General features: G+C 39.6%; 1 protein-coding gene across 3 annotated transcripts in view; it reads right to left on the minus strand.

Moving 5' to 3' along the window:
- The window catches only part of CNTN6 (contactin 6), a 321367-nt gene that overhangs the window by 126400 nt on the left and 178377 nt on the right, over positions 1-16590 (minus strand). For all 3 annotated transcript variants that reach the window (XM_070776311.1, XM_019984184.2, XM_019984185.2), the window contains exon 5: positions 6601-6696. In XM_070776311.1, coding sequence (XP_070632412.1) covers positions 6601-6696 — 96 coding nt within the window. The remainder of the gene's footprint in view (positions 1-6600; positions 6697-16590) is intronic.

Consider the following 16590-nt stretch of genomic DNA (forward strand, 5'->3'; position numbering starts at 1 on the left):
GAATGAGTCCGTCTCTTCTGGCATATATTCAGTCACATTCAAGGAGCTTATCTCTGCTAAGGAAGTAGAATTATGGAAGAAAATACGCTTCTCTCCACAGAGTAAAGCAAATGGTTCCCGTTGTGTTTCCAAAAATCACATTTCTAAGAGATACAGCAGAACGCGCCAATTTTGTGTTCTGGTATTATTGCCTAGGCTTCTCTTCTTTTCCACTGTGGGTACCTTTCTGCTAAAATAAACTTTATCTGTAAATCCTCCCTTCCTGGGTCTGCATTTGTTGTTGCCTTAAAAATTGTCCATAAGAATGTCTACTGAGATATCCTGTCATTTATTTGAAAGAAAGGACATCCATATAACAGCATTGCTTCGGTTTGGCTTATGCTGATTATTCTACTGTTTCATTGAGTCGTGACCAATTATTTTCATGGGAAATCCATTTACACACTTTCTTTTGTTTGTTTGTTAGTTTGGGTCCTGAGTTATTCTTTGTTGGGTAAATGTCTAGTGTTCAGCCTAGTTGATATTTTTCTTACTGTCCCAAAGTTTTTTTAAAAACAATATATAAAACAGACTGAAATATATTTGACAGGCCTTGTTAAGAAAAAAAATGCAAGTATTTTGTGAACACATTAGAGAGAAAGCATGAAGAATTCAGGACGTTCTGATTTCACATTTAATATGATTTTTCACTTGTTACTGAACACCTTGAGGGACTCACTGCTGTGGACTAGGTACATAGACCATACATACCAGGTACACATACAACAGAACCAAATTTTCCAAAAAATGATATGAGAATTTCAGCTCATATGGCCTTCTAGAACTATGGAGTCTATAGCACCTTTCTCTATGAGAAGCTTTATTAACATTTACAGCGAGTCTTTGCTATTCACATACTGGATATAAGAATAAATTTGGCCTTGCCAACATTTACTCCATCTTGCCCTGCTGACTCTGTCTGTCCCAGTTGGTATACTTCTAGGGCATGTCTTTATGACTGCCAGGTGTGCAGGCAAATATGGAGCCTTTAGAGAGATGGAAATAAAGGAAGGAAAGTGAATTATGGCTGACAGAATTCTAAAATACCCCCCACTGACCCTTGCCCACCATCTGAGTATGATGGGATTTATGAATATGGTGAGCCCTCATGATTATGTTAGAATAGATGGCACACTTGACTTGGAAAAGTGGCTTTATCTTTGATGGTGCTGACCTATTCAGATGAGCCCTTTCTGGGACTGGATAGGGTTAGAGAGATTTGAATTATTATAGGGAACTGATGCACAGGAGATTCGCTGTTGCTGGTTTTGAAAATGTAGAGGCATGTGGCAAGAAGTGTGGGCAGCTTCTATAAAATGAGAGTGGCCCTTGACAGCTGACCAGAAAGGACATGGGGACCTTAGGCCTACAACTCTAAGGAAATGAATTCACCCAACCACCTGAATGAGCTTAGAATTATATATATATATAATATATATATATATTATATATATAATAAAAATACAATATATTTATTGTTTTATATATAAATAACAATATATATTATTATTATTTATATATTTATAAAATACAGTATAATATATATTATATATTATATTTATATATATATAAAATACAAGAAAATTACAGACAAAGATAGACAATGTCTGTATGTAGAGTTGGCCCACTTTCAACTAGCTGTCCACTAATGCAATTTAAAGCTTATCTGACAAATACATTCCTTTTCTTTCTTGAGGTTTTTCTTTGCACAATTCACCCTCACAAAAAGGTGAGGAAAAAAGAAAAATGAATTGTTTTAATGATGTAAAGACACTCTTAGGGCTTTTAGCAAACTTGGAGGTGTAAGATTCTTGAAACTAATAAATAAATTGAGGTTGAAGAATTAACCACAGAGTTTATCCACTGGCAATTTTTGAAGTCAGAAAGTTCTGGGTTGGAATCTTGTCTTTATTTACTAATTAAAAATTGATTTAGTCTGAGTCTCAGTGTTCTTATTTTAAAATTATTATTCTTAATTATTGGAATACTGGGAATGAGAAAATAAATGGAAAGCCTTATAGTGCTTGCTGAGGGTAACAATTCAACAACTGGTAGTTATTATTGCCATTATTAACATTTAATGAATCAATTACTCTATTAATACTTTAAAGAATTAATAATTCTTTGTATAATTGAGGCAAATGGTGTCAATAATCCCCTCAGTTTTGATCTGAGAGAGATATGAAGGAAAAATGAATAGTATTCCAGCATTCCTGTCATTGTAGATATGAGAAAGCCATGGCTCTTAGAAGAAAATCCTTATAATACCTGGATGAAGTCAATATTGATAAATGCCTTTGGAATCCTGCTAGAGCATTATATATTGCAAAACAGAATTCGGTATCAGTCAAATTTGTCATAATTTGTATGCAACAGGTACTCATTATTCAGTTATAACAGACTTAATTTCAGGTAGGTTTTGTATGTCTGTGAGTTAATTTCATGACATTAAACAGGCACTGTTAAAATGAAAGTTTTACATACTTGAAAAGTTTGATGCGTGAGGCAGGGCACTCAGGGCTGGTGCACTGGGATGACCCTGAGGGATGGGATGGGGAGGGGGGTGGGAAGGAGGGTCAGGATGGGGAACACATGTACACCCATGGCTGATTCATGTGAATGTATGGCAAAACCCACCACAATATTGTAATGTAATTAGCCTCCAATTAAAATTAAAAAAAAAAAAAGATCAACATATACTTCTTCACTGGTAGGTGACAAGGTGACCAGGGAAATCTTCTCCTACTTTACTGCCTTTTAAAAATATAATGACATTCATTTAGAAATATTTTACATGTCTGCTGTTCCTATTTAGAGTAAAAAAGTTGAGACTAGTTGAACTAGTTGAAAAAGTTGAACTTTTTCAAACAAAGTTGAAACTAGTCTATGATTCTGTCAAGTCTCTTTGACCAATGTCAGAGTATAAAATGACATAGACCGACAGTACAAACAAACACGATTTGCATGATTTGTCTTAGATTATGGTACTGGAAAATAACCTTCCTAATGTTAAAAAATGGAGCCCCTGGTGGCTCAGATGGTAAAGAGTCTGCCTGCAGTGCGGGAGACTCAGGTTCGATCTCTGTGTCGGGAAGATCTCCTGGAGGTGGAAATGGCAACCCACTCCATTAGTCTTGCCTGGAGAATCCAATGGATGGAGGAGCCTGGCAGGCTACAGTCCATGGGGTCGCAAAGAGTTGGACACGACTGAGCGACTTCACTTTCACTTCTTTTTTAATTGTTAAAAAATAAGCACTATCAAATTTTTGTGTGCTCTGGAATAATATCATTTTATTAGGTAACGTTGAAAGTATTGTAACTCTTCCCTAATATTGCTAGTGAGCAAAGTGACATACCACTCTGTAATAATATTGAATAAAAATATTTCTAACTTCCAATTAGGGTTTGTATGTTTGTTTTTTTTCTTTTTGTGTTAGCATTTCACAAGATTGTATGATACTGAAAGTAATGGCAAAAATAACTTCAAGTTTGTGAAGGATCATAAATAATATTTGTTTTAATATTAGAAGAGAAGTTGTTTTCACTTATTTCTTAAAATTTGTCCATCTGTTTCCAAAAATCCTCGTGTTCTAAAGTGGAAATCAATTATAAGAGACATTGGTGGTTAGGATCTATCCAGGGTCTGGGACCCAGACTGCATGGATTTGATGTCTGGCTTCATGATTACAAGATTCATGACACTGGACCATTTACTTACCCTCTCTGTATCTTAGTATTCTCATCCATAAAACAAGAAACATCACAACCTAGATGCCCATCAGCAGATGAATGGATAAGAAAGCTATGGTACATATACACAATGGAGTATTACTCAGCCATTAAAAAGAATACATTTGAATCAGTTCTAATGAGATGGATGAAACTGGAACCTATTATACAGAGTGAAGTAAGCCAGAAAGAAAAACACCAATACAGTATACTAACGCATATATATGGAATTTAGAAAGATGGTAACAATAACCCTGTGTACGAGACTTCAAAAGAGACACCAATGTATAGATCAGTCTTATGGACTCTGTGGGAGAGGGAGAGGGTGGGGAGATTTGGGAGAATGGCATTGAAACATGTATATTATCATGTATGAAATGAGTCGCCAGTCCAGGTTCGATACACGGTACTGGATGCTTGGGTCTGGTACACTGGGAGGACCCAGAGGGAGGGTAGGGGAGGGAGGAGGGAGGAGGGTTCAGGATGGGGAACGCGGGTATACCTGTGGCAGATTCATTTCGATATTTGGCAAAACTAATACAATATTGTAAAGTTTAAAAATAAAATAAAATTTAAAAAAATAAATAAAATAAAACTTTCCTATTTCCAGAAAAAAAAAAAAAAAGAAACATCATAGTATCTCCCTCGACTAGTAGTTCTACAGAATTAAAAATCTAAAACATATAAAGTATTTAGATCTGTACTGTGTAAGTACTTGCTATTATTATTAAATTAACTATAACATTACTTCAAAAAACTAAGATCATGGCATCTGGTCCCATCACTTCATGGCAAATAGATGGGGAAACAATGGAAACAGTGACATACTTTATTTTCATATAGTGATTTGGGGCTCCAAAATCACTGCTGATGGTGACTACAGCCATGAAATTAAAAGATGCTTGCTCCTTGGAAGAAAAGCTATGACCAACCTAGATAGCATATTAAAAAGCAGAGATATTACTTTGTCAACAAAGGTCTGTCTAGTCAAAGCTATGATTTTTCTAGTAGTCATGTATGGATGTGAGAGTTGGACTAGAAAGCTGAGCACCGAAGAGTTGATTCTTTTAAACTGTGGTGTTGGAGAAGACTCTTGAGAGTCCCTTGACTGCAAGAAGATCCAACTAGTCCATCGTAAAGGAAATCAGTCCTGAATATTCATTGGAAGGACTAATGCTAAAGCTGAAATTCCAATACTTTAGCCACCTGATGCTAAGAATGGACTCCTTGGAAAAGACCCTGATGCTGAGAAAAATTGAAGGCAGGAGGAGAAGGGGAGGACAGAGGACGAAATGTTTGGATGGCATCACTGACTTGATGGACATGAGTTTGAGCAGGCCTCGGGAGTTGGTAATGGACAGGGAAGCCTGGCATGCTGCAGTCCATGGGGTTGCAAAGAGTCAGACACGACTGAGCAACTGAACTGAACTGAACTATAACATGGTGTGGCTTTCCCCTCATAGCTCAGTTGGTAAAGGATCCATCTGCAATGCAGGAGACCCTGGTTCAATTTCTGGGTCGGGAAGATCCCCTGGAGAAGAGATAGGCTACCCACTCCAGTATTCTTGGGCTCCCCTTGTGGCTCAGCTGGAAGAATCCTCCTGCAATGTGGGAGACCTGGGTTGGATGTCTGTGTTGTGAAGATTCCCTGGAGACAGGAAAGGCTACCCACTCCAGTATTCTGGCCTGGAGAATTCCAGGGGCTGTATCCTCCATGAGGTCGCAAAGAGTAGGACACAACTAAGAGGCTTTCACTTTCATAACATAGTATGATATCGGATCGTACTAACTGAAATGACTTTATGGATATTTTTACACTGACTTCCTCCAGGATCACAGCTGGCTGAGAATCTACCAAATTGTACCAAACTCTCCAGATTTTAAGAAATTGCAAACCAGTGGGGTGAGAATCAGTGGGTGCTTTAGATCCCTGGCAACTGGATAGTTCACCAGTTAATCCAGATTCTTCCAAAGCAGAGAATAGCATTTACTGCTTGATTTTCACCATCATCAGGAGATAACCTGATTTGGTGTCCCGTAACATTTTCTTCCAATTAAAGGGGCAACTTTCCTCTTCCAATAGTTAGCATGAGGTTTCCAGAACAGCTGTTGAAATTTGCTTCTCCATGGAACCCAATAATTAAAATAAAATAACAGTCCTAGCTTTCTTTTTAAAATAAAAACCTGGCTGTTAAATTAATTGGTTTACATTCATTAGCTTGGGCTTCCCTGGTGGCTCAGATGGTAAAAGCATCTGCCCGCAATGCGGGAGACCAGGGTTCGATCCCTGGGTCAGGAAGAACCCCTGGAGAAGGGAATGGAAACCCACTCCGGTACTCTTACCTGGAAAATTTTATGGATGGAGGAATGAGTCGGACACGTGTCGCAAAGAGTCGGACACGACTGAGCAACTTCACTTTTCACAGTTTCATTAGCTCATTTAACACTCGTGACTGTCCTATAGTATAGGCATCAGTTAGTATCTCTACTTTACAGCTGAGTAAATTGAGCCTAAAAAGGTTAAACAAATCGTTCTTTGCCATGTAGGTTAACCACAGATTACAGCTGTGATCATTTCACTGCAAAGCCCCAACGCTCACACGTGTGTACAGGGCCATACTGCGTCTCTTTAAGGACATATCTGTTGAGTGAGTGATTGAATATGTTTTTAGAAGAAAAGACTTGGATTAGGACTTGATGCAGCAGGATGAGCCAGAAAAACTTTCATAGTCCCTTAGATTTGATGGAGGGCTACCACTGGCACTAAGGACTACTATGCCTACTTTATCCCCTGAGTGGCCGAATTAATGGTGTGACCGAAAGTAACCATACCTCCAAAGTGTGGCGGTGGACCACAGAGAAGCACCACGCCTTGACCTTCTCGGACAGACACTGTGCTTCTTGTTTTCGTTTCAAAGTCTTCGATATCTTGAAAAACAGAAAAGCAGATTTAGAACTAATTGCTTTGCAGAACAAAATTTTAAGAAGAAAAAACTGGCAACAGCAATGAACACTCACACTTGTCCGGCCAAAAGATTTAGTTGATAATCAATTGATGTACACTGGTTTTACCTCTCAAAATTTTGTCTTTCCTTTTTTTATTTTAGTACAACTATGCAGAATATATGATAAAGACATTTATTAACATAACTCACTATCTGTTTTATTCTCCCAGGCAGCCTGAAGCTCAACAGGAAATCTTTTAAACACAGCACATATTTACTTTTCTGCCCAAGGAAGGCATGATTTAAAAGAGGTATGTGGCAAGTTTGCTGCAATCTTCTAGCATTTTAGATTAATGGTAACCATTTTGATATGGGGATGAAGCCTGTGAGAGCTTAGCTTGGAATGTTGTGAGGGAAAGAATAATAGGTGACTGAACCAAGAAAAAAGGTAAATCTTCTAATTTCTCTTGATCTACTCCTTCACAAAGCAGCTTCGTGGTCCTGTTTGGAGTGTTGTAATTTCCTACAACACCGAAGAATCATAGACATTCAGTGTTGGAAGAGAGCTTACTAACTGTCTTATTAAGCTATCCATCTGAGTTATAAATCATTCAACATTCCTAGAAAATGGTCACCCAGCCTCTAGAGTCGGACACAACTGAAGCGACTTAGCAGCAGCCTCTAGAAAGGGCTAAACTGTATAACTTGTCTGAACCTTAGTTTCTTTGCCTGGAAAATCACTTGTATTCATTCATTCAGTCAGTCAGTCAGTGATTTAACAAATTTGTATTGAATACCTACTAAAAGATAGGAAGGGTATTAAGGGTAAACGATGTATTAGTAAATAAAGCAGACATAGACTTTGCTCTTATTATATTCACTAAAGGTAAAAGTAGAAGACCAATTACAAAACATATAACAAAACATATATATATATATACACACACATACATACAAATATGATTTACATGTTGTAATAATTGTTGTAGAGACTGCTAATTGTCTACCAAAATCTACTGCCCTTTCTTTCACAGTAATAAGTTTATAGGTTTATAGAGTAAATATTACACTTTTCTAACCAAAGATACTTTTCCAGACATCTTTTGCAGCTGAATAGAAAAAGTTGAAACTCACATTTAACTTTCACCTATTATGTTTGAGAAGAAATATCCAAAAAAATTTGTTGTTCTCCATCTACACACCAAGTGTTAATACCATCTAGATGGCCAATGGTGTGAGAAATATATGGTATTTCTCATACTCTTTATCTCTCCAAGTATTATTTCCCAAATGAGTATTCTTTTTGTGCACTTTGCTTCCTTTTCATGAATGACAATTAAAAAAAATAAATCACTAGACCTGATATGTAAATTTCATATATATATATATATATATATATATATATATATGCTATGCTATGCTAAGTCACTTCAGTCGTGTCCGACTCTGTGCAACCCCATAGACGGCAGCCCACCAGGCTTCCCCGTCCCTGGGATTCTCCAGGCAAGAACACTGGAGTGGGTTGCCATTTCCTTCTCCAATGCATGAAAGTGAAAAGTAAAAGCGAAGTCGCTCAGTCGTGTCCGACCCTCAGCGACCCCATGGACTGCAGCCTACCAGGCTCCTCCATCCATGGGATTTTCCAGGCAAGAGTACTGGAGCGGGGTGCCATTGCCTTCTCCGATATATATATATAGTGAAGGACATGTGTAAGATGGCAGAGTAGAAGGATGTGCACTCATCTGCTGCAAGAACTCCAAAATTACAACTCACTATTGAACAACCATTGAGTGGAAAATGTTGGATCCCACCAAAAAAAATAACCCATGTACAAGGGCAAAGAAGAAGCCCCAGCAAGGCAGTAGCAGGGATGAAATCGCATTTGGAATCAAACCCCTTACCCACCAGAGATACTCAGAGGTCTCAAACTAACCTTGTGGGTACCAGGACCCAGAGACCCTGTAGAGACTGAACCAGAACTGTGGCAAAACAAGTGGAAGTGATGGAATTCCAGTTAAGCTGTTTCAAATCCTAAAAGATGATGCTGTGCAAGTGCTGCACTCTATATGCCAGCAAATTTGGAAAACTCAGCAGTGGCCATGGGACTGGAAAATGTCAGTTTTCATTCCAATCCCAAAGAAAGGCAATGCTAAAGAATGTTCAAACTACTGCACAGTTACAATCATCTCACATGCTAGTAAAGTAATGCTCAAAATTCTTCAGGCCAGTCTTCAATAGTATGTGAACTGTGAACTTCCAGATGTTCAAGCTGGATTTAGAAAAGGCAGAGGAACCAGAGATCAAATTGTCAACATCTGCTGGATCATCAAAAAAGCAAAAGAGTTCCATAAAAACATCTGCTGCTGCTGCTGCTGCTAAGTTGCTTCAGTCGTGTCCGACTCTGTGCCACCCCATAGACGGCAGCCCAACAGGCTCCCCCATCCCTGGGATTCTCCAGGCAAGGACACTGGAGTGGGTTGCCATTTCCTTCTCCAATGCCTGAAAGTGAAAAGTGAAAGTGAAGTCATTCAGTCGTGTCCGACTCTTAGCGATCCCATGGACTACAGCCCACCAGGCTCCTCCGTCCATGGGATTTTCCAGGCAAGAGTACTGGAGTGGGGTGCCATTGCCTCCTCCAATAAAAACATCTACCACACAATTGCACTCATCTCACACGCTAGTAAAGTAATACTCAAAATTCTCCAAGCCAGGCTTCAGCAATACGTGAACCATGAACCTCCTGATGTTCAAGCTGGTTTTAGAAAAGGCAGAGGAACCAGAGATCAAATTGCCAACATCCGCTGGATCATGGAAAAAGCAAGAGAGTTCCAGAAAAACATCTATTTCTGCTTTATTGACTATGCCAAAGCCTTTGACTGTGTGGATCACAACAAACTGTGGAAAATTCTTCAAGAAATGGGAATGCCAGACCACCTGACCTGCCTCCTGACAGTTAGAACTGGACATGGAACAACAGACTGGTTCCAAATAGGGAAAGGAGTACATCAAGGCTGTATATTGTCACCCTGCTTATTTAATTTATATGCAGAATACATCATGTGAGATGCCGGTCTGGATGAAGCACAACCTGGAATCAAGATTGCTGGGAGAAATATCAATGACCTCAGATATGCAGATGACACCACGCTTATGGCAGAAGGTGAAGAAGAATTAAAGAACCTATTGATGGCTTAAAACAACATTCAGAAAACAAAGATCAAGTCATCCAATCCCATCTCTTCATGGCAAATAGATGGGGAAACAGTGGGAACAGTGACAGTTTTTATTTTGGGGGGCTCCAAAATCACTGCAGATGGTGACTGCAGTCACAAAATTAAAAGACTCTTGCTCCCTGGAAGAAAAACTATGACCAATCTAGATAGTATATTAAAAAGCAGAGACATTGCTTTGCCAACAAAGGTTCATCTAGTCAAAACTGTGTTTTTTGCAGTAGTCATGTATGGATGTGAGAGTTGGACTATAAAGCTGACCACCAAAGGATTGATCCTTTTGAACTGTGGTGTTGGAGAGGACTCTTGAGACTCCCTTGGACACAAGGAGATCCAACCAGTCAACCCTAAAGGAGATCAGTCCTAAATATTCATTGGAAGGACTGATGTTGAAGCTGAAACTCCAATACGTTGGCCACCTGATGTGAAGAACTGACTCACTGGAAAAGACTCTGATGCTGGGAAAGATTGAAGGTGGGAAAAGTGGATGACAGAGGATAAGATGGTTGGATGGGGAGTTGTCGATGGACAGGGAAGTCTGGCATGTTGTGGTCCATGGAGTCACAGAGAGTCAGACACGACTGAGCAACTGAACTGAACTGATGTAATGTATATATGTAATTTCATATATATGTATATATGTAGAGATTTAGTTGGGAAGAAGTAGACTATATCTTGGACAAATATTTTCATTATTAAAAGTAGAGCATATATATGTATTTCAAATCCTGAAAGATGATGCTGTGAAAGTGCTGACTCAATCTGCCAGCAAATTTGGAAAACTCAGCAGTGGCCACAGGACTGGAAAAGGTCAGTTTTCATTCCAATCCCAAAGAAAGGCAATGCCAAAGAATGCTCAAACTACCACACAATTGCACTCATCTCACACGCTAGTAAAGTAATGCTCAAAATTCTCCAAGCCAGGCTTCAGCAATACGTGAACCATGAACTTCCTGATGTTCAAGCTGGTTTTAGAAAAGGCAGAGGAACCAGAGATCAAATTGCCAACATCCGCTGGGTCATGGAAAAAGCAAGAGAGTTCCAGAAAAACATCTATTTCTGCTTTATTGACTATGCCAAAGCCTTTGACTGTGTGGATCACAATAAACTGTGGAAAATTCTGAAAGAGATGGGAATACCAGACCACCTGACCTGCCTCCTGAAAAATCTGTATGCAGGTCAAGAAAGAACAGTTAAAACTGGACATGGAACAACAGACTGGTTCCAAATAGGAAAAGGAGTACGTCAAGGCTGTATATTGTCACCCTGCTTATTTAACTTATATGCAGAGTTACATCATGAGAAATGCTAGGCTGGAAGAAGCATAAGCTAGAATCAAGATTGCCAGGGAAATATCAATAACCTCAGATATGCAGATGACACCAGCCTTATGGCAGAAAGTGAAGAGGAACTCAAAAGCCTCTTGATGAAAGTGAAAGTGGAGAGGGAAAAAGTTGGCTTAAAGCTCAACATTCAGAAAACTAAGATCATGGCATCTGGTCCCATCACTTCATGGCAAATAGATGGGGAAACAGTGGAAATAGTATCAGACTTTATTTTTGGGGGCTCCAAAATCACTGCAGATGGTGACTGCAGCCATGAAATTAAAAGACACTTACTCATTGGAAGGAAAGTATGACCAATCTAGATAGCATTTTAAAAAGCAGAGACATTACTTTGCCAACAAAGGTCCATCTAGTCAAGGCTATGGTTTTTCCTGTGGTCACATATGGATGTGAGAGTTGGACTGTGAAGAAGGCTGAGTGCCAAAGAATTGATGCTTTTGAACTGTGGTGTTGGAGAAGACTCTTGAGAGTCCCTTGGACTGCAAGGAGATCCAACCAGTCCATTCTGAAGGAGATCAGCCCTGGGATTTCTTTGGAAGGAATGATGCTGAAGCTGAAACTCCAGTACTTTGGCCACCTCATGCGAAGAGGTGGCTCACTGGAAAAGACTCTGATGCTGGGAGGGATTGGGGGCGGGAGGAGAAGGGGACGACAGAGGATGAGATGGCTGGATGGCATTACTGACTTGATGGACATGAGTCTGAGTGAACTCCAGAAACTGGTGATGGACAGGGAGGCCTGGTGTGCTGCAATTCATGGGGTCGCAAAGAGTCAGACATGACTGAGCGACTGAACTGAACTGAACTGAACTGATACATATATATACATACATATGTATGCTCTACTTTTAATAATGAAAATATTTGTCCAAGATATAGTCTGCTTCTTCCCAACTAAATCTCTTTCCTTTCATCTTCAGCAGTCATTAGCTTTATACCTGCTTAGGATCTAGAAAGCTAAAGTTTCTCAGTCATGTCCAATTCTTGTGACCCCATGGTCTATGCAGTCCATTGAATTCTCTAGGCTAGAATACTGGAGTGGGTAGCCTTTCCCTTTTCCAGGAAATCTTCCCAACCCAAGGATCAAACCCAGGTCTTCCACATTGCTGGCACATTCTTTACCAGCTGAGCCACAAGGGAAGTCCAAGAATACTGATGTGGGTAGCCCATCCCTTCTCCAGTGGATCTTCCCAACCCAGGAATTGAACCAGGGTCTCCTGCATTGCAGGTGGATTCTTTACCAACTGAGCTATCAGGAAACTAGAGTGCCTTGCATATTTCTTCTAGAGGATTTTTAAACAAATATGCCCCCCTTTCTTCTTTGGCTATAGTATAACTGTCAGCCCATAACATTTTGGTACACTTAATGTCAATTACTGACTAGATTTGTTTGCATCATTTTACATACTCAAAGAGTCGGACATGACTGAGGGACTTCACTTTCACTTTTCACTTTCAGGCAGTGGAGAAGGAAATGGCAACCCACTCCAGTGTTCTTGCCTGGAGAATCCCAGGGACGGCGGAGCCTGGTGGGCTGCTGTCTGTGGGGTCACACAGAGTCGGACACGACTGAAGCGACTTAGCAGCAGCAGCATTAAGAATCAGGCTAACAAACTGCATTTAAAACCAAAAACTAATATATTGATTTTTTCTATTTCTAGCAGTGATAACAAGTGAGAATTTTAATGGTTTTTTTTTTCCCCTCATTACTATTATCATTGAAAGGTCTCATTAAATTGTCATGACTTTTTAATGGTCATAAAAACAAAAGCTGTCACAAAGGAGTAGAGAGAAATTGAATGATTGTATGAAATTAACAAGCTTTCAATTACATTCTCTCAGTGTCCCATTGTCAGTGTTCCATGCTCACACTACCATCAATCATGTTTTCAGTGTTAATCAGAAGCCATTATAACACGCTGTTGATAAGACCATGGGTACTTTAATATATTTTGTGTTAACTTCCACTTAAATAACATCCACTTGTAACATAATTTCTTCATGCCTTTTATGATTACAATGGGGTTTCTATTAGCTAACATAAAAGGAAATCAACTTCTTTTGAAAGCCACCCAAGTTCTGTTAGCAATCAAAACACAATCATTTTAAAATAGTACTAGTTCACAGGTTTTAATTAATAATTCAGATTTTAAAACTGTTTAATAGCACAGAGATCATAGACAAGATCTAATTTTACCTTAAGTGACATTTCATGTGAATATACTTTGAACAAAATCTGTTTTAAGTATCCAACCTGTATTTCAAGTACATTTCTGCCAGCCAGCAACATAATATAATTCACATTATTTTGAAGCAATGTACAGTGAAGGTAGCCATACAAACCCAGTGATATTTTCTTTTCTCTGTAAGACCTTTATAAACTCCAGATCTATTCTTCTATAAGGAGAAGCCAGAGAGAACCACCCTGTTCTGTTTTTGTCCTATCCATTTTTTGCTTAAGAAAAAAATAGCTTAATGTGAGATCATTCCCTGAGATGGTCTCAAATTTTGTATTATTTGGAGAAATTCCCATAAACCACAAAGGTGACCTGCCCAGGCTGTCCTGGTACTCCAGGCACAAGTCCTGCCGTGCTGGTTGCTATTAAAGACCCCAATTGCCGAGGTTGCTCTCATTAAGCCATTCTGATGACCAGGGCTTATCGGATCCTGCGGTTTTATTGCTGGTTTTGGAGGAAGCATTTGGCAGGAGCATAAGCAAAAATGCAGTCACAAACAAGGCTCTGTTCCAAAGGCCAGCAGGAAGTGCCTGAGAATGGCCCATAAAATGAGCTTTAAAGAATTACTGGGCCATATGCTCTCTCCTGGAGCAACCAAGGTGCAGTGGAGGGAAAAGGGCCACCTAAACGTACTTAAAATTAAGTCCAAGCAATGCTAAGCGTTGCAATGCCTAATTGTAAGGAGAATACATCTTTGCAGCTGCCACATGTAGGAATGAATCTCAGCCCAGTTAAAGCAAGAAAACTGTGTATTGGCTGCCAAGACCTGAGGATCACAGTCAGAGGATATGTTTGGCGGTGCCAGCCCCCATCACAGAAGGAGGCCAGTGGTTTGCCAACTCTCATAACTGAGAGGAAGTCTGTGGGTACCCAGGGTTTGTTGACCCCAATCAAGAGAACAGCACCTGAAAAGATAGAGACAGGAAAAATCTTCACCAGGAAAAGGTCCATGCTTCAAGCAGGACATAGAGTAGTTGAGTTGTTCAAAGTAAAAATAAAACTATTTATTGAATCTTTGTTGATTGGCAATGCATGAATGACTTTGTTACAGTGATTTAAATATTCTTTATTTTTCCTTTATTCTTTCATATATCAAGAATAACTGCTGCTGCTGCTAAGTCGCTTCAGTCGTGTCTGACTCTGTGCAACCCCATAGACAGCAAGAATAACTACTATGTACCAAACACTCAGTGAAGCAGTTTCCTTGAATCTTCATGATGACCCTGGAATGTAGATACCAATATCACATGCATTTAACAAAGGAGAATATTGAGGTCCATAGTGGATTAGCAACTGACTGAAGACCACACAATTTTTACTTGTCAAGGCAGAACTGAAAAGGAGATAGTCTGGTTCCAGGACTCACTCTCGCAAGCAACATGTTATTCTGTTGTTCTCTCCAGATGTTAACTGGGATGTCCCTGCCCCTTGCAACATATAAACTGGCATAAACTGCCACTCCAAGCTCAAACAAACCAACACAAAAGCTCAATGCCTTTCCAAAGAGTTCTGCAAATTCTTGGGTTGGTGTGGGGAGTGCTGTGTTGTCAGGCTTTAGAAATAGCTCCTTGGTGGCTCAGATGGTAAAGAATCTGCCTGCCAATGCAGGAGACCTGGGTTCAGTCCCTGAGTTGAGAAGATCCTAATCCTAGCCCTAACCCCAGGAGAAGGAAATGGCAACCCACTTCAGTGTTCTTGCCTGGAGAATTTCATGGACAGAGAAGCCCACTGGGCTGCAGTCCATGGGGTTGCAAAGAGTTGAACATGTCTGAGTGACTAACACTTTGACTTCTTCACTTTTCCTTTCTGATATCCTTACTCCTATGCATCTTTTCTTTTTTCCCTTCACATGTGTTCTTGGTTTGTCTGCATCCACCTGTCCCTGCAAAGCAGGAACTCAGCCACTTGTCTTGGCCTACATACAGATATATACACCTGCTAACACACACACACAGACACACAAATTTGGAGTGCCACCATTACCACACTTTGTGCCTCTATTGTCGAGCTTATTGATTTAGTAATATGTGACCCAAACACCTTAAAATCCAATATAAGATATTTACTTCTTAAAAGTTATTTAGTTCCTTCCTTCTATAACTTATCTCTATTCTTTCTGTCTTTTCTATAATGTTCCCACTACAGTCCTCTTTTTGAAGAGCAATGGAAAACTAAATCTCCCCATTTTCCTCTGCAAAGAAGTCCACCTCCCTCCAGCTCCGCCTACGAAACTCAGAAATTGATGGATCTATCCTACTTCACAGTGCTTGTAAGTAAAGGAAATAAAATTTAATTCCAAATATCGTTGCTCTAGAGGACATTTGCTTAACCACTTAACTGCCTCTCTAACTAGCATCTAATCCAAGACACAGACCGTATGATCTGCCCCCAGACCAGCGCTCATTTTCTCTCTTCCGACACCTCAACAGCAATTTTGATCACTTTGAGGACACAAAATCTGATTTTCAGCTCTAAGATTTCCTTTACTCTGCTCCTGGGTCTCCATCAATCAAATATTGTTTTCCCCCTTTGCAAATCCTCTGAAGAAGCCTCAGCATTAAGAGCTGGTGCTGAAGTAAACAGGACCAAGGAGCACATGTTCACCTTCATGATACAGCTCCCACATTGGAGGTACACGTTCTTGTTTTTGCCCACGGAAAAACATCTTCCTGTGCCAGAAGCTGGTACTTTGCCCAGTGAAAGGGAACTGGTGAAAATTATCAAGAATAATTCTCTAGTTCTGCATTAGTTCTGCTGAATTCCCAGATACAACATGTGCAGCTTTTGTAATCAAAATACTCTTTATGGATCTCAAGACATTGCAGTAAGGTGATTCTGAATTTATATCTCTATTAACTTGTCCCTTGGAAGAGGGCTGCTCATGGAGAACACCAAAATTGTTACTATTTCTTATTTCTTGGGTGGTTTTGAATAAGCTGAAATTCTTGGTACTGTAATTAATTCTCCCAGGTCTTTATTAAGTAGCATACAAAAATATGTCTACTTAGACCAGTTTCATTTTCCACCATCATTTTCAAGATGATTTCCACCACATTTTCAGTTAC

This window comes from Bos indicus, chromosome 22 (genome assembly GCF_029378745.1).
Source record: "Bos indicus isolate NIAB-ARS_2022 breed Sahiwal x Tharparkar chromosome 22, NIAB-ARS_B.indTharparkar_mat_pri_1.0, whole genome shotgun sequence".
NCBI classification, from domain to species: Eukaryota; Metazoa; Chordata; class Mammalia; order Artiodactyla; family Bovidae; genus Bos; species Bos indicus.